Source organism: Nomascus leucogenys, chromosome 8 (genome assembly GCF_006542625.1).
Source record: "Nomascus leucogenys isolate Asia chromosome 8, Asia_NLE_v1, whole genome shotgun sequence".
Classification (NCBI taxonomy): Eukaryota; Metazoa; Chordata; class Mammalia; order Primates; family Hylobatidae; genus Nomascus; species Nomascus leucogenys.
The window spans coordinates 63,922,420-63,940,927 of record NC_044388.1 but is presented as its reverse complement, the minus strand read 5'-3'; the positions used below and the strand labels follow the sequence as shown (position 1 = coordinate 63,940,927).

Below are 18,508 nucleotides of genomic sequence, written 5' to 3'. Positions count from 1 at the left end.
ACCTCGTGATCCGCCCACCTCGGCCTCCCAAAGTACTGGGATTACAAGCGTGAGCCACCGCACCCGGCAGCTCAATATCATTCTTGTCCTGCCACCAACACCCAGGACCTGGGAAGAAGGGCTGCAGGGGGAATGAGCTGAGAAGCCCACTACTCCCGAGACAGGGGAGCTGAACTGGAGCTTCTGCAAGGGAAGAGAACGTGAAGACTGTGAGGGAACTGCAGGGAACTGCAGGGATCTGGGGGCGGGCGGGCGGGCGGGCAGGGACCCCCCACCCCCCGCCCAGACCTACCTATGAGTGGGAGCTCGTCCATGGTGATGCCCTGAGATTTGAGGTGCTTCTTGATGCAGGCCAACCGCTGCACGTTGGGGCCCCAGCGCCGGCCCAGCTTGTGGATGTGCTGAATCTGCGTGACAAACCGCATCTCGTCGTTGAGCTTGCACTCGGGCCGCCAGTCCGGAGGGGGGATCACCCTGCACATCCCGAACTTCTCCACCTGAGCACGGACCGACTCGATGTAGATGAGCGGGTCGTGGAACTCCTTGGCGGAGGGCCTGAGGACAGGGATCTCGTCCATGGCCGCCCACCCGGCCTTGCCGCCGCCCTTCTCGGCCTTGCCCGAGTCCTGCGGCTTGTGCACGGACTCCGGTTGCGAGGTAGAACGATTTTCACAGGAGGCGCTGTCCACCTTGCCATGTGCTTGTCTGCCTGGCGTGCTCTTCCCGGCCGTGGCCCGCTTCGGCCGATTCCTCTCCAGACTGCGCTCCGGCACTTCCTTCTTCACGTGTCCGTTCAGCAGACCTTTCTCGGCTGGGGCCTTCTTGCCAGGGCCTTCGGCGGGGCCAGCCACCCCTTTCATCTTCTTGGGGGGCGACTGCGGCTTCTCCGCCTGATGTGCCTCTTCCAGTCTCCTCTTGGAGTTCCGCAGCCCCTCCCGCAGCTGCAGGCCCTCCCGCAGCTGCCGCCCCCCCACCTCCTTAGTGCATGACTTTGGGTTCAACCTGCTACTGACCTTGAGGCCATTGACGGCGGGCCCGGTGGACTTGGACGCCCCCCCGAGGGATAGCACCTGTTTGCGGGTTTTTGCATTGCTACTTTCAGTTTTCCCTGAGATTGTGTGGTTGACAGCGGAACTGGGCTTGTGGTGATTGGGTTTGGTGTCCTTGACCAGTTCTCTCTTGGCTTTGGTGTATGTGACAGCCCCCTTCGTCACCGTGGCAGTGTACTTCACAGTTTTGGATGGTGAAGGTCTGACCTCGCGCATCTTTTTGGCACTGGTTGCACCTGCACCCAGAGATGACATTCGAGTGACTCCGTTTACCTTAGAAACCTGTGGAGCAGCAGAAGCAGAGGTGGAAAAAAACGCAGAATTAGTACCTGCCACGAAAATGACTGGTCCACCCATGAGAAAGGACCCTGGGTCCTGGGGACAAACAGAGCCAGCAGCCTGTTTGTGATAAGAAGAGATGTGGAAATACCAGCAAAGAGAAGCAAAATACACATCCGAGAATTAAGCAGCGATGTCCACTTTCAGAATCCACTATACACCTATCCTTCGTCACCAAGTATGCAGCCTGCCCCAGGCGCTTCCTAGCAGGGTTTCGTGGGTGCATTTTCACGTTCCCATGGCTCTTCCAAGAAATTTGGTGTTTCACAATGAAGACCTCCCCACGTGCCACGCAATCACCTGTCCTGAGCTTCTCAGAGTTGATGACAGCAAGATCCTGCTTCCTTGGGGGAAGTGGAGACAGACACACACACACACATATCCCTGTTCCAAGAAAAGTCATGTCTGCTATTTCCGTGCTCCACATAGCAGCACAACCTGCCCACAGGATTTAGAAATCTATGTGGCTAAAAAAAGAAGGAAAACAAAAATACTATGGAAGGAAAAGAACAGCAGTGCTCAAGTGGTTTGGCTCCGGGTGGCAGGCCAGGCCCAGAGGTGTGGCTGCAAACTGTCAGCAGCTGCTGTCTGCTTTCCTTGTGGAGACGAGCCCTGGACAGGGCCAGGCTGGATGGAAGAGGGATGCCCCGACCTCACTGGTGAAGCAACACATGCCAACCCTTGTCTGCACATGTGCTTCCTATATTTTCCCACCGTTTACAAACTTTCTCACTTATTTTCCCACCCTGGACAAACTTTCCCATTGGGTTCTATGGGACCGGGGCAAACAGAGACAGTCTTACAGCTTAGGCGCCGTGGTAATCTTGGGACACACAAATGTCAGCGAAAATGGGGGGCGACAATGGCAGACACTAGAAATGCACGAGCTTCAAACAAGAATAATGAAGGGACCCCAATGGGCTGCTGCCAGACATGCTGGTTTTGAGGAGATGTCTCCTCCGTGTCACAATGTGGCCACTGCCCCATCACTTAATGGGGATTACTTTTCATCTATAATATGAGGTTAAAGTCAGGGACTTCAGGGTTTTATAACCACCACCATCTCCAAAGGAAGAAGCCTAAAAATCACACAATTACTGAGAAACACAGAATAGAAACACTAGCCCCCTCTTCTCCCCAACAGCCCGAGAGGAAGGTGCCAGGGTCAGGAGAGCCTGCACTTCCTGGTCAGGAGAGCTGGCCACATGCAGTGATGGCCCAGAGGGTACTGAAACACCAGTGCCACCACAAGGCTGTGCAGGCTGCCGTCACACGGGGACGAAGGTCCCCAGATGGCGGGTAATGAGTCTTAGTGACCTTTGTACTAAACCTAGGCCTGGCCCAGGACACCCCTTAAGTGGGGGTGGGGCATGGGATGAAATTTCCCAAAGGCACCGGGCGCGGTGGCTCACGCCTGTAATCCCAGCACTTTGGGAGGCCGAGGTGGGTGGATCACAAGGTCAGGAGATTGAGACCATCCTGGCTAACACGGTGAAACCCCGTCTCTACTAAAAATACAAAAAATTAGCTAGGCGTGGCGGTGTGCGCCTGTAGTCCCAGCTACTCGGGAGGCTGAGGGAGAAGAATGGCGTGAACCCCAGAGGCGGAGTTTGCAGTGAACCGAGATCATGCCACTGCACTCCAGCCTGGGCAAGACTCTTGTCTCAAAAAAAAAAAAAAAGACTTCCCAAAGACATCCAAACCAGTGGCTCTCAGCATCCCCTAGAGGGCTGATGTAAACAGATCACTGGGCCCTACCCGCAGAGTGTCCAAGTCAGAGGGTCTGGGATGGGGCTGACAATGTGCATTTCTAACCAGGTCCCAGGTGATGCTATGTGCTGACCAGGGGCCCGCGCTTGGAACCACTGAATGAAGTATCAGTGAAGTTTATAAAAATCGAAAAGGAAAGAAGCCACTGAGACCTGTGTTTCTCTATATGCCAGCAATTAAATGTAGTCCAATCAAAGCCACAAATTCTTGGTAGGACATATCTCTTAGGAGCCAGCCCCAGGAAGGCCCCATTCCTGGAGCCAGATCTCAGGCCCCATGAAGAGGCAGAAGGGAAGACCCAGGAATCACACTCCGGCTCTTTGACCACGAGTCACCCTGTAAAAAAAAGTGGGACTGACAGACAGGGTCTGGAATAAATAATGGGAAACCCTTTTGGAGAGGAAAAAAAGCACCTGGCAATGATAAATTTAAAACAGATTTATAAAACCAGGGGTAAGGACAAACAAATATTCCGTGGTAAGTACCATTAATCTGCAAGAGGAGGTATAGTGAGGAATGCAAATCTCTTGGTTTTAATTGTTCTTTCAAATGTTTCCACTAAAACCAAAGCAAGACAAAACATTTAGAAAAACAAAAGCAAACAGTAAACTCCAGCTGGGGCTGATCTTTATTTCCAGCAACAAAGCCTGGTGGGGGGGGGAAGGGGGGGGGCGGGAGAATGGGTCTCAGGGTACCCAGGACCTCGGGGAAGGGTTCTATCTCAGGTTCAGACAGCAGAAGACAACACCTCTACAGTTGGCTCAATCTCCTTTTAACCTGTAGGGGTACAGTCTGTTTCAACCCTACTCCCAGTACAATAGTCTCCTTAAGGAGACTGACTCCACGATGTGGCTTCATATCTTCCTACAGATGGGGAATTGCTAGTCAAAATGGCAAACTCCAGATGGTGCCAGACACAACCAACTCCTGTGAGGTTCAGGCATCAGCCACCACGACTTGCTGAGGTTTAGTTCAGTGTTTTCCAAACCTGGCACCCCTAAAACCCTTAGGGGAGCTTCAAAATAATGTAAAGCCCTTCCCTCTAGATTCTGTGCTAATTGGTGAGGATCAAGAAAGGGAATCATTGTTTAAAAGCCCTGGATGGCTCAGTGTTCCCACAAATCCGTGGACCCTACCCTTCCCTAACACCACTATCCAAATACCAGAGTGCTATGTCTCTCATATCCTATCTCAAATAAGAGTGTAAGGCCTTTGGTTCCATCCATTCTGGCTTCTCGGGGGCACCTGAGTTCATGGCTAGCAATGCTACAGGGAAGTAAATTTTCTACACAGCTGAATTCTATATATCACTATCTTCAATGACAAAAGGAACACCTTGTTTACATCTTTCTGAAAACCTAAATACTGAATTATTGGCAAGGTATACATTCAAATAACTTGCTTTATGAGAAAAATGAGTTGCACTATTTTCCTTCCTATTATAACAGTTATCTTCAACAGTATCCACCCAGATATCATACACGCACGCCCACATAACAAGCTCAAAGACTAGATGGATCTCACCCACAACACAGAACAGTGAAGTTCAAACAAATAAATTACAAAGACTGAAAAGGGCAAGTGTCACTGGCCGTCTTCCTCCTGGACACCCAGAGGGTCCGTATTCTATGCCCACCATAGAGGGCCATAGAGACCACAGGGAGGCCATAAGGGAGCTGAAAAGCTAACATGGGAAGCAATCTGCCCCTTAAGCTGCTCCATGTGTCCTAAAAGGGAGAAATAAAACAGAACCAACAACCCAGCCAGCACCACCACTGTGGGGAAACCTGCGACCTACTAATCTAACAAAAAGATGCCCCTTTTCTGGGCCTGGACTTGTCTCTAAGGAGCCAGTGCTTCATCGGTACAAAAGAAAAGAATGGAGGAAGGCATTGTCTTACCTTGCTACCGAAGGTCTCCCTCAACCCACCTCTGTATCAATTAAAACCACACAGCCCCAGTTATGCAGCCAGTGCGCTACAAGGAAGGTCACCGCTGCGCGTCCTGAGGGATTCCACGTAAGAGCACACACAGGAAATCATCTGAGCTCACTGAAGAATTAGCGCCGAAGTGGGCTACAGCAGGACCCTCCATTGAATGACAATACATTTCAGCTGAGCAGCTTTATACATCAGTGCTTGAAGTTGCTCCTTCTCTCAGCTCTGTTGTGGATTTCTGGCTTCTCAGTGCATTGCCCCCTAGCCCCCAACCCAGCTCTGCAGAAAGTGAGGTGTCTGCAGCGTGTGCTCCTTGGCCCATAGCCATCCGTCATCTGTATCTCAGGTGATCCCAGGCACACGGCCATGAGATACTAGAGCAACCCCTCCTAGTCATAAGAGAATGGTTTCAATTTAACAGGCAAGGTTGAGAGCATTTTCAAGTTACATTCAGCCAGATGAGTACTTGCAACAATCCCTCATTCTTCTTGCAGAAGGGATATAAGGTGAGAGATATGAAAGTCCAGGACCTCAAAAGTTCCTACCTGACTTTGTTCTTAATAACAGAAATTCCATCTTAAAAACTGTACCCAATCCACACTCTGTGTGCTTGCTTTAAGAATATAAAATCCCTCCCCTCCACCCTTATGGGTTTTTCTCCACCCCACCACCGACACACACAATATTTAAATCAACTCAATATGATGACAGATGAAAAGGAGAAACATGCACTTCCAAGGCAGAGCAGAAGATGAGAAATGACTGTGATGTTTTTGGTTAACTAAGCAAAAATGTTTCAGTCGCTCAAGATTATGACGCTGTCCTCAGTTCAACCTCAGATTCACTGGCAAGTTCTTCTTCCCCACGAGAGGGAGCCGTTGAGCCGAAGCCTCTGCCAGCCTTTCAAAACAGAGCCAGAGGCCCAGAGAGAGAAACAGTTGGTGGCTGGGGGTAGTCCATTTGCACTTTAAAACTTGAATCAAAAACAAAGAGCCTAAACAGAAGCGAAATGCACTGGACAGACAGTGAGTTATGGAAGGGGAGGAGCAGCCTGCTCAAACACTGACCGCAGCAGCAGATGGGCAGGAGCCTTCTAGCCAAGGCCAAGGCGAATGTGCTCTAAAAAAGATGCCTGGATTCTACTGGGGCATGTAGCTGTACCTATAACCTCTCCTCCCACTGAAGGCAATGTAACTGAGTCACAAATACCACACCACCAGCAAGTGCAATTCAAATGACAAAATGATGTCATGAGAAGAAAACCTTTAACATTTTTTAAAATAAATACGATTTTCTAGGTTTCCTTCTCAATAGTCGTATTTTCCAGAACTTTAAAAGAATATTCTCAATTCCTTGGCCCTCTCTGAATCTTACTGGGGCAGGACTTTTCTGCAACGCTTGTACATTTTCATATGAAAACCTCTTCAGTGACAGTAGCCTATAGCTCAGTGGAAGGTCCTGCAAAACCAGTGGGATTAGCCAGTTCATCATTTTCTTCTCACACTCAGCCTCAGCGTAAGAAATGAGAATCACATGTGGCCACATCTGGTGCAATATCCTGGCTTACAAACCACACAAATTTCTACACGAGTACAAAACCTGCTCATGACTCTCTTGGAAAACTAATACTTCAAAACCCTTGCTAGAAATAAAGCTCATCTATTGGACTATCCTAAACTTGTTACTTTCTGTCACTGCACGTAAGCAGAAGTACTGTTGCAGGAAAGCAACAGAAAAACAACATTTGCTCCTTGGTGAGACCCTTACCATACAACCAAATTATTACCCAGGGGCACTCCCAGCCCCGTGACAACTGCAATGTTATACAGGCATGTGCATTCCATGACAAAGACGGCTCATTTGGGTATAATCGAGAGTTAAATGGCCGGCCAGAGCCCTCTCACCAAGAAAAAGGCGTAGGTGAGGTACGCACTGGTGTGTTCTAACTTTCGGGTTCTAGGGACTCCATAAATTGCACACACTATCAGATGGCATTACCCAGTTCACATGAGGGGAAGTGGTTTTAGACTCGGCAGACAGGCGCGTGCCCCCACACAGTTCATTACAGCAAGCAGAGCAAAGGCACTTCTCAGCAGCACCCACTAAAAATTATATCCCTCCACAGTTCAGTCACATTTATGCTTTTCTTTTAAGCTGAGCAATAACAAAAAAAAATCCACATATCATATTTGAAATGAAAGATCAGAGTATCCTCTGGGCCCATATCTTTCAAGCAGTTGAAAAGATGAAAGGTCACAGTCTAATCACTTGTATCAAGCAGTCACAAGGGAATCTACAATTTGCTTTTATTGACCTTATTTTCAGAGTACTTAATAGGATCTGAGCGTTTGAAAATTTTCTTTTCATTTCTCACAATGTCCCCGTATAAGGAGTTGGCAAGACTGGCTCCAAAGGAATAACAGGGCCCAGGAAGGTTAAATATCACATCTCAAGTCTCACTGAAGGTCAGAGTCAGAGCCAAATTAGAATCTGGAGCCATGGATCATCCCATCTGGGCTGGTTAGACTGGAACAGGGAGGGAGAAGGAGAGCGAAGAGGTACAAAGTGGGGAAACGGTGACAGGAAAGGATCCCCATCAACACCTGCAGGATCGCCCTGCATGAGCATATGGCGCTACCTGCAGGGACTCTACCCTGAGCCCTGGCACGAACTCAGAGGACAGAGGCCTGCTGTGTGAGGGGCACCCCAGGACCTCTTTCCTGCACCTAAGATCCTGCACAGGGAACAGGTCACATGGACACCCCATGGAGCACGGGGGCAGGCAGGGCCATCCCAGGCTAACGCAGTACCTGCTGTTCCTCCTCAGCTCTTCAATCTGTCCAACTGTGCTAATTCCTCTCATCCCCTTACAAACAAAAACCTTGAACTGAATGAAGGCCAAGTGCTGAGAGTGAGCTCTGACCAGCTGAGACGACAGGCGTATCCCACGCATCCCTCTTCATGACGGCGCAAGAGGATGTGCGTAACCGTGTCTGTCCGAGCATTAGAACATGAACAGTCACATGTACATGACTCAGGTCCTCTGCCACTCTTCATTCCTGCCTCGCCATCCAAGGATGGGTTCTCAGGGCAGAAAAGCAAGATCTGGAAGCTCACCTGGATATGGCCCCCAGTTCTGATGTGGCCCATGAGAATTTTACCACAAGTAAACTCGAAAACTCAAAAAAGCAAAGTGGGATGAATAGAAGATAAACAAAAACAATCAAATTAACCCTAACTCTAGGATTCTGGGAAAGCAGACAGGATGCAGTCACATGGTATAATCACTGTCTTTCTGTCTCTCTGGGTTGCTTCTAATTCTGTTCTCTTTCATGAGCAAAAATCTTACATTGGAGAGTTCTGTGCAAGTCTCCATCAGACCAACAGCATTGGGAACAGCGGGGGAGTGAAAAATCACAGACCCAGGACCAAAGCTCGGTGCCTCCCTGGGCTTCGTGCCTCCAGTGCTGACAATCGGGGGCCCAATGGTTGAGAGACGCCAGGTGAACACATGGTGTGGCCCAATTCCACACCGTGGCTGTTGTCCCTGGGAAAACTGAGGTCTGTTTTGGCAACAGTGGCCAGTGTTTAACACGTGCTAGGCGTGTGTGGACTGTGGAAACATAAATGTGGTGATTCTTGCCATGCCCACCCCCCACCAACAACTGCATACTATTTGCTAGGTAAAGGTTCACATGCGCATGCGTACATACCTGTCTGCCTATGTATGACTATAGTCACATGTTCACGTTCAAAGAGAAATATCCACGTCACCACCAAGAATGGATGAGAAAGCCCACCTCTACCACAAGATGAAATCGAGTATTTTCACACCACAATAACCATGTAAGTCACTCTGCAACACTGCCAGCCAGGAATCTCTTCTGTCCCCTCTACAACTTCCTCTGAAGCTACCTTTAAGGATTATAGCCTCCAGTCTCTTCTAGGGAAGATTTTAGCATTCTATGTTTAACTCTGTGAGGGAAGCTCATCAATGATCCCGTGACTCAGCGGATGTTAAAATGGAGTGGGGAACAGGAGCACGAGGCACCAGTGAAATGCCACCTGTCCGGGGACAAGCCCTCAGCCGTGTGCCTGCAGGAACCTGCCTTTATCCCCACTACTCATCCCTAGGGTTGTGAGAAATCAATGTCCAGGAATGGGAACATCTGGACAGCAATAATAGCCAAGCCCTGAGGGATTCTTCAAAACTGCCTCACCAGAACCGGCATTATCTGTGGCCCTGTTGGGGGCAAGGGGGTGGCGGGGGGGACAGTGCAGGACAGGCAGGGGCAGGAGGTGGTCATGGTGGCAGCCACCTACACTCTGTGGATGCTACAGCCTGGGACTCAAATGCCTTCAATGGAAGAGGTGCCACCCAGCCACACCCAGTTCCACAGACTGCTGGGCAGTGCACACAACATGCACATATTCTGCTTCAAAGGCCAGGTGGTGAAATGTTAACTTGTCACATCAAAAAGAACAGAAAAGTAGACCAGGATCATCCACTAACAGAACTATCCCATTTGCAGACCTGTTTCAAAACCTACCCTGAGAAAAACATGTTCCCTGCCACTCTAACGCTCATCTGGAGCCCAGGGTGGGTGGGTGGGAGAAGGCTTAAGTAAAAAAGTGAGTTCACTTTCTTGGGGAATGCAGTTGGTGAATGCAGTGGCACCCAGGGATGAATGCAAATCCAACTGATGGATCTTCGCAGGACGAAAGGTGCAGGTGCCTGCAGCTCATGCAAAGGTGCACTCTGTCTCTCCCTGTCTTGCTTCTGAGCATCACCTCCTGCTTCTTGAGCCCTCTGAAGATGAAGTTTTAGCTTGGTGAAGTGAAGTGGGAAACCGGGGTCTGGCACACACGTAGGCACCCCTGCTGGACTTTACCTGTTTCCGTAAGTCCTGAGCCGACCGATGCAGAGGGGGGTGGTGATGGTTGGCAGCAAGCCCCTTGGTCAAGGAACCCGTGGAGGGGGCCGCTGCAGGGTGGTTCGCTGAAGCCTGCTCCCGGCGGCTGTCAGCCCGGTGATCGCTGTGCTTCTCCTTTGCGGGAGTGGCCTCTTTGCTTTTGTGTTTTTGAACAGGTTCCTTCTCCCGTGTTGACCTGCTGGAACCATTGAAAACTAGAAAGGAAGGAGAAAACAAGAATGAAATCACTACCTTGACCACTACCACGCGAACTACTGATATAGTTTGGCTCTGTGTCCCCACCCAAATCTCATGTCCAACTGTAATCCCCATGTGTTAGGGAGGGAGCTGGTGGGAGGTGACTGGATCATGGAGGCAGTTTCCCCTATGCTGTTCTCGTGATAACAAGTGCGTTCTCATGAGATCTGATGGTTTAAAAGTGTTTTGCACTTCACGCTCTATCTTTCCTGCTGCCACGTAAGAAGTGCTTTGCTTCCCCTTCGACTTCCACAATGACTGTAAGTTTCCTGAGGCCTTCCCAGCCATGCGGACCTGTGAGTCCACTTAATCTCTTTTCTTTATAAATTACCCAGTCTCAGGTAGTATATAGCAGTGTCAGAATGGACTAATACACCTCTACTCCCCGAAGTCAAAAAGAATCAACCATCAAACGTCAGAGCGAGACTCCATCTCCAAAAAAAAAAAAAAAAAGCCAATTCTCAGATTTAAAAGAGATGCATTTTGAGGGCAGAGAGCTACTGACATGCATGGGTTGGGGGCACAGCTGCTTTATCTGACCTATCAGTGACAACAGAGATGAAGAAAGGGATGATGGAACTTTCAGCCAGACCCATTTTCTGTTCCTAAATTCAAAAACAGCAATAGCTAATAGCTAATATTTCTTAAGTGCTTCCTATAAGCCAGGGGAACTATGCTAAAGCCTTGAAGTACATTGAGCCTCTGAATCCTCAGAACAACCCTACTGGACAGGACACTTACAGATGGAGGGTGTACGCGCCTGGCACAGGCCATGCCACCTATCCCTGGCACATGAAGTCAGCCTGCCTCCCAAGCCCACCCCATCCCACCCCAAACCCCAGGTGGCTACAAGTGAGAATTTCCAGTGAGCATGGTGCTTCCTACCCACGAGGCAGAGACTTCAAAAGAGAACAGGGATGCTTGGGGTTTCTACAGAAAACCAGAAACTAATGTTATGGGTTTATCCTTCTACTTTACAGCCCCTCCCCCATGGAATAAAGGAGCCTTTCACATCCATTTCTCTGGAACCCACAGGCCTTGTCTCCCCACAAACAGTCCAAACAGGGCCTGTTTCTTCAGGGAAGGAGGAAGCACACCCTGTTCCTGGGTTGCTTTAGGCAGATCAGCAAGGGGAAGCTCTAGTGATCTTCTAGCCTTCATCCTGCCAGAGGGAGTTTTCAAAAGGTTACTGTGTCCACTCATCCATCTGGCACTTGAGTGACTCCAGGCCACCCCCACCGCAGCCAGGACTGGCAGAACTTCAGGCAGAATTCCCCCACCCCCACAGCAGCAGATGAAAGTGAAAATTATTCCTCCTTTGAGTTGTAAATCTCCTCCTATTGGCTTGCAGAAGGAGAAATCACATCTTTCCTCCTCTAAACATCTTACCCGTCTGTCCTTTTTGAAGACTCCCTTTTCCCCAACATTCAATCTCACACTGAATTTTAAGAGTCCTTTAAATTATATTAATGCCTTATAAATTGCAAATATCATCCTCTTTTGCCATTTACTTTTTCACTTGCTGTGATGCCAAATCTGCTAACAAATTTCTTTCAGTTTCTTGCTTTCATGCTTAACGTATCCTTCCGTATATTTTCTCCCAGTTTTATTAAAGTATAACAATTAAAACATGTTATACTGTAAACATACCATATTAATACATGTATAAAGTGATTAATCAAGCTAATTACCATATCCAATGCCCTTATATACTTTTGTGCTAAGAATATGTAAGATAAGCAACTTTTGAGTATACACTATATTATTAATGACTAGTCACAAGGCTGTCCAGTAGATCTCCAGATTTTCTCTCTCCCCTCGAACCAACTTTGCAAGTAGAATCCGACGTTGCACAAGATTCTACCGGATACTCTCAGTTACAGAGAAAATGGAGAGTTTCAAATGGTTGTCATTTATTCTAAGTCTAAGTAACTTACCCATTGTCAGAAACCATCAATCATGCCCAAGCTGGCAGTATCTGTGCTAGCTTTCAAGACAAATTAAAAGCAACATCCGCAAGAAGTCATACTTCAATGTGATTAAAAATCAAGCCAAGGGAACACGAATCTAGGCAATTCCTGACTGTTCACCAATTTTCTAAAGCAGTGAACACAGCTTATTAAAATATAGCACGGGAAGTAGTTTTTTTTTTTTTTTTTTTTTTTTTTTTTTTTTTGAGACGGAGTCTCGCTCTGTCACCCAGGCTGGACTGCAGTGGCACGATCTTGGCTCACTGCAAGCTCCGCCTCTCGGGTTCATGCCATTCTCCTGCCTCAGCCTCTCCGAGTAGCTGGGACTACAGGCGCCCGCCACCACGCCTGGCTAATTTTTTGTATTTTTAGTAGAGACGGGGTTTCACCTTGGTCTCGATCTCCTGACCTCGTGATCCGCCCGCCTCGGCCTCCCAAAGTGCTGGGATTACCAGCATGAGCCACTGCGCCGCTGTTTTTTTTTTTTAATCTCCAATACTCCTCCAAACTTCTCTGTGCTTTTTCCTGCCATTAAGACATGTCTCACAGTGAGGCCTACTACAAAGTATCACCAGTTCTATAATTACTTCTCTTTATTCAGTTAACAAAATATTACTGTATGGGTTTGCCGCCCTTCAAAACAGTATCTGCAGCTCATTCCCAGCTCTGTTGTTTGCAGCTGGGCAAGTTATTTAATCCTCAGTTTTCCCATCTATAGACTGGGGATAGCAGATGTTCATGTAGGTAGAACATCTACCACAATGTCTGGGGTTCAGTAGCTACACAGTATTTGGGAGACACTATCACTGCATGTTTAAAAGGGCCATCTCAGGTTACTACACAATCAGATTGTGGGCAAATCTCTTTTTGCCTCATATCCCTCCCTGCATACAGAGTATAAAGAAGGGCTTCAATGCAGACAAACACTGGTCTCAGCAAGACCCAATACAACCTCCTACTCCTCTGGGTCATTAACTTGTCCACACTGACCATGCCTGTTACATCTCCTACTCATGCCAGACCATGAATGAGAGTCTGTGGACAAAGTCCAGCGGAGCCAGGTGCCTCCTAACACTTGCCAGTATCACTTTCATGGGAAAAAGAGGAGTAGCTAATCACTTGCCTGAGCAAAAAGAAATACAACACTGAAAACACATCCCAATTTTCCACTAGCGATGTATGGTCAGATCAGTGGATCTCAAAGGAGATTTAGAGACCCTTCAAGGACCTAGAAACCCTTGCAGGAGATGTGCTAGTGTCGAAACTATTTCATAATAATATAAAGACATTATTTGCCTTTACAATGGGTAGACATCTGCACTGATGGCACAAAAAATGGCAGGTTAACTATAACGGAAATGCAAATCAAAACCACAATGAGATACACCACTTTACATCGACTAGGATGTAAAGTCGTATCATAAAGATGGATAATGATGACTGATTGCAAGGATGTGGAGAAACTGTAACCCTCACACACTACGGAAATGCAAAATCGTTTCTCCTTTTCAGATGGTTCCTCTAAAGGAGAAACGTAGGAGTTCCCATATAACCCACCAATTCCATTTCCAGGAATGTACACAAAGGAAATAAAAAATATGTCCACATAAAAACTTGCACACAAATATTCATAGCAGAATCATTTTACTAATCGTTAAAAACTGGGGGAAATCCCCGAAGATCCAACTGATATTTATTTAGATAAACATAAAGTGGTATATCCATACAATGAAGTATTAGCCATAAAAATGAAATCCAGTATTGATACATGCTACAGTACATTTAATGGGTATATTCTATGATGTGTGAATTATATCTCAACAAAATATATTTTTATATTTTTAAAATATGGGTGAAATCACTGGTACTTTAGCATAAAATGGCACCAAACTACTGTACACTAATCTAGTATGCATTTCATCCCTGCTACCATGGATTAGTACCAGTTTAAAAAAAAAAGAATCAGTTTCACTTAAGAATGACCTTGATGAAGTCATACAGTGAGTATGACTCAATCATGGCCCCTGAGCACACATACTTTGTGTGACAAGATGCTATTACACATAAAGCACTTCTCCTGTATACAGAAATACAATGATCATCTCTAGGGAAAAGCACTTGTGTGACTGTGCAAGTTTTGGGCTAGCCCCTTTTTTTCATAGGATGTTATTTTTATTTCAAGAAGGACCAACACACTATAGTTCTTCAGACTTACTTATCTGTAGTTTTTACTTAGTTTACTAGATTTTATCAAAAATGAAGCAAGCCTGTCTATTCAAGGAACAGAATGCATGCTTTCAGGCAAAAACTAGAATTTCAGAAAACCAGTATCTGCCATCATGAGTTCGACAGAAATTCTTTGATGATGTACCCTTGTCCATTACCAAAGGTGCTAACAAGAACTCACTGAACCATTATTTTCAGGCGAACAACACAGGATGCTACAAAATAGTGCATGGGTTAAAGGTCCATTCAAAGAAAAAGAAAAACCAATGGATATTAATGTAACAGTATGAAAAGTTCACTGATACAGGTACAGGTTCCCAGAGCAACCGACTTGTAAGAAACTACCACTTGTAGAGCCTACTGTCCTATCAAGTACTGAAATCATCTACAAAGGCCGTTTCCCATGTACATACATATTTATCCGAAGCTGATTTTCTTCATATACATCAATCAAACTATGTACTGCAACACTCAAGAGATGAATATAGAAGCAATCATAATATGGCTGTATCCTACTTAGTAAGGCATTAACGGGATGAACAAAAAGGTCAAAAAAACTCTTAAGTTTTTGGTTTTGGACTATTATTTTTCATTAAAAAATGCTCTGTGTGTTTAACACGTAACTGGTTTGTGTCATTTTTTAAATGAATATCTTAAAGTGTCTTCACTTTTAATTCTAATATGGTAGATATGAGAATTAAAGCTGATATTAATAAATATAATCCACATTAATAAGCCTTTTGGGGTCCCTCAATAACTTCTAAAAGTGGAAAGGGGTCTAGAATTCAAAATGCCTGAAACCCCGGGGCCAGATCATCTGTTCCATTACTCCTTACATGATGATTTCAAGAAGCTTGATGTGTTGCATAAAACTGACAGAAGTCACCTGTTCAGTGATAAATCACTTGGCAGGGCAAGGCCAGTTGCTAAGCTGGGACTTTCACAGACACTTGGAAGAGTGTGACTGTTGTTAGTCGGCAGTATCTTTGTTATCTGAAAAAAACAGATCCTTCATTGCAGTATCCGTACCTGAAACCAGATGCACAACTCTTTGGTTGTATTTTGAGTCACAAAACCTACTGCTCAGGAAAATACTATGGACAGCAAAGCGGTGAGTACTAGGATTATAGCAAAGGGGAACCGGAGGGGAGAGGGAGGCAGGTGAAATTAACATAGTGAACCAAACTGGCCGCCCTGAGGACTTCAGCAAGGTACTCTACTAAAGAATATTTTGATGAGATATCTGGAAATGGAAGAGTTTTCAAACATACAGAAATTAAAAACTGAATCAAATTAACTTTCATTTGCAAACAAAGAGAAGGTTTCCAAGCAAACCCACTTTTTGTAACCATCATGCTGTTTTAGAGCAGTGATATACCAAATGGCAAACATAGCCAGAAAGTCAAATCATGTGTTAGACGGGAAAGGGGGCAGGGGGAGGACTGGGCAACACCGACAGAGCCAAAGACAAGGTATATTTTGTACTCAACAGCTCATTAATTTTAAGTGTCGTGGGAACCTGCCAGTTTTACTCCTCCAAGTAATTATCTTTTGTCTTAATTTGTAAGATTCGAGAAAGGGAGAGAAGAGGAAAGGAAAAAAAATATTCACTCTCACAGGGAAAGATTAAACCCTGTGAACGTAAGAGAGAGAAAGACAGAAAGTTCAATGTATAGAAGTCCTCCACACACTGTCCCCAATTAAAAGAAATAATTGGACTAGTTTCTTTAAGGAGAGAAAAAAAGCATTCATCACTGTGAACCATATTAGGAAACTGTATTGTACTCACATACAAATAGCTTTACATTAACGAACAGAGACAAATATACTGATTTGTATACACATACTCTGAAAGTTAAACGGCCTATAGAAAAGTGTTTTCACACCACGGCAGGCAAAATCTTTAAATCCAAAGGCTGTTATTTTGATTTAGGGTCACCTCATCCCTGAGAAGGTAAGATTTGCTCCCAATGAGGGATGAAAAAGATATGGGCAAAAGAAGTTACTTTAGAAACGTATTTAATAGCAATCCTGTAACAATTTGAAAGGTAGAGAGCTACACTTTCCTAGGGGAATTCACATCTATACCTCCAGGGAGCTTGTCCTAAACAATGTTCCCCAAAAGCTTTGTTCACATATTTAGATGCTGACACGAGTTTCCTGGAAGAGACCCTCAAGGAAGGCAGCCCTATGAAAAACTGACTGCAAGGTTTTTAATACCCTCACTCCATACACAGACTCTTGATTTTGATTTCTAGTTCTGCTCACCAACCCCATTTGGGCCTCAATTCCCTGAACTACAGACCAGCTGGCTGCTTCCTCTTATCTGCCCTCCAGGACTTGCTGAAGTATTTTGAATAAAGTATATAAGTGCTTTGCGTTCTTCAGAGAAAGGAGTTATGCAAATGTAAGAAGGATGATCTTTTCGAAAGCTCTTGCTGCAATGGCAAAGATCCACATGTGAAAAATATAATTTTTAGAGAAAGCTGACAAAGCTGGCCTTCTACTTTTACCTGTCTCCAAGTGCCTCCCAGAACCAGATGCCCCTATCTTGACAATTACCCACACTAATAAAGGCACCTCATCCAAACATAAGAGGGAATCCTGATGTGTATTATTAGATTATTAGATGTGTATGAAACAGGAGTCCTTACTTGGCATTGAGCAAAAGTTACAAGATATCCTGGGATTATGCAGTGTATGACCTGAAATAATACAGTTCAGAAGGCCTAACCTCCTTGAAAGAGAAAAATCTAGACAAGGACCATTACAGAAAGTCAGCCCGAAACATCTGCTAGCAAGGCAACAAAGGAAAAGAAGACCCTGAACATGGGACCGAACTAACCCCCAAATTAAAATACCTTCTTCCTGTCCACCCCCCAAAACAAATGAAAGGGGCAAAAAAAAAGAATCACTGTAAATAAAGAAGAAATGTGTTAAGCAAGGGAAAAGAGATCCACAGCAAGTTTCTGATCTCAAGCCAGATATTTAAATGTATGCTTCATGTCATTACAAGGCATCCCTTACTTGGGCAAGACACAGACTCCGCCAATTGGCTGGCATTAAATCCCTGTTACTGTACAAAAGCCACACTTGCTCCCTGGAGCCAGTTCAACTTTGAGTCACTATTGTCTGAAAACAATGGAATGTCTGCCAACCTGTGCCAACAGTTCAAATGGATTTTAATGTAGCATGTGTGAGTGCTGTAACCCGGTTTGCCCTGGGCCAAAACAACTCCACCAACGTAGCTACAGCATCCACGTGTAAAACTAGGGAAAGCTGCGAGAACACAGCTTAGGTGAGCAAAAGCCCCATTATCACCTTGCACCCAGCCAGCAGCTCACTCACACAGGGAACAAACGTCAACCTGGGATGCAAGAGACGGAACCTTCAGCTGCCTCTGTACTCCGAAACTCCAGTATTGTAAGCAAATTCTACTGGTTTACAGGCTTTGTAAAACCCTCCTGGAACTTTCATACAATGAAATCTCTTTCACTTTGATCACAATTATAACAGAAATCTGGAAATGGAATGTTTAAAGCCAATCACATCTTATTCCTTTTCTGTAGAAGAACTTCAATTCTGTAATATTTTTCCCACCGATTACCACTTGGTTGCCACTCTCGTCATGATCTGCAAGTGTGAATGCATTATGTGCAATGATAAAATAGCAGACTTGGATGTATCTGCCCTTTACACAAATTTCTTACATATATTCCTGCTAACATACGACACTAAAAATTAAAAGACCTTTATGAGAATATAAAGGTCAGGACAACAGAAAGACCATAAATCAGGATGAATGGTTTTTGTCATTGAAAAATGGCTTCTTGGCCCTCCTGGCCCCCAAAAGCGCTGAGGAAAGGACAGCAGACCTGATGATTACCAGCCCTGCGGCCTGTGTGGGCATCAGTCGCTCTAAAATGTTTGCGTTAACGGAAAGGGAGGAACAGCTGGACAAATGGCCTTATGAGGCAATGGGCAGTTGGTCTGCAAGGGTCTCGTGTTTTATCACTGGCAAGAATCAAGGCAAGAGCACAGAACTG

General features: G+C 45.9%; 1 protein-coding gene across 8 annotated transcripts in view; it reads right to left on the bottom strand.

Annotated features, from left to right (window-relative positions):
• The window catches only part of JARID2 (jumonji and AT-rich interaction domain containing 2), a 277,805-nt gene that overhangs the window by 25,845 nt on the left and 233,452 nt on the right, over window positions 1–18,508 (bottom strand). For all 8 annotated transcript variants that reach the window (XM_030817334.1, XM_030817335.1, XM_030817338.1 and 5 more), the window contains 2 exons: window positions 9,988–10,223; window positions 293–1,331 (listed from right to left, as the gene is read on the bottom strand). In XM_030817334.1, the coding sequence (XP_030673194.1) occupies window positions 293–1,331; window positions 9,988–10,223 (1,275 nt within the window). The remainder of the gene's footprint in view (window positions 1–292; window positions 1,332–9,987; window positions 10,224–18,508) is intronic.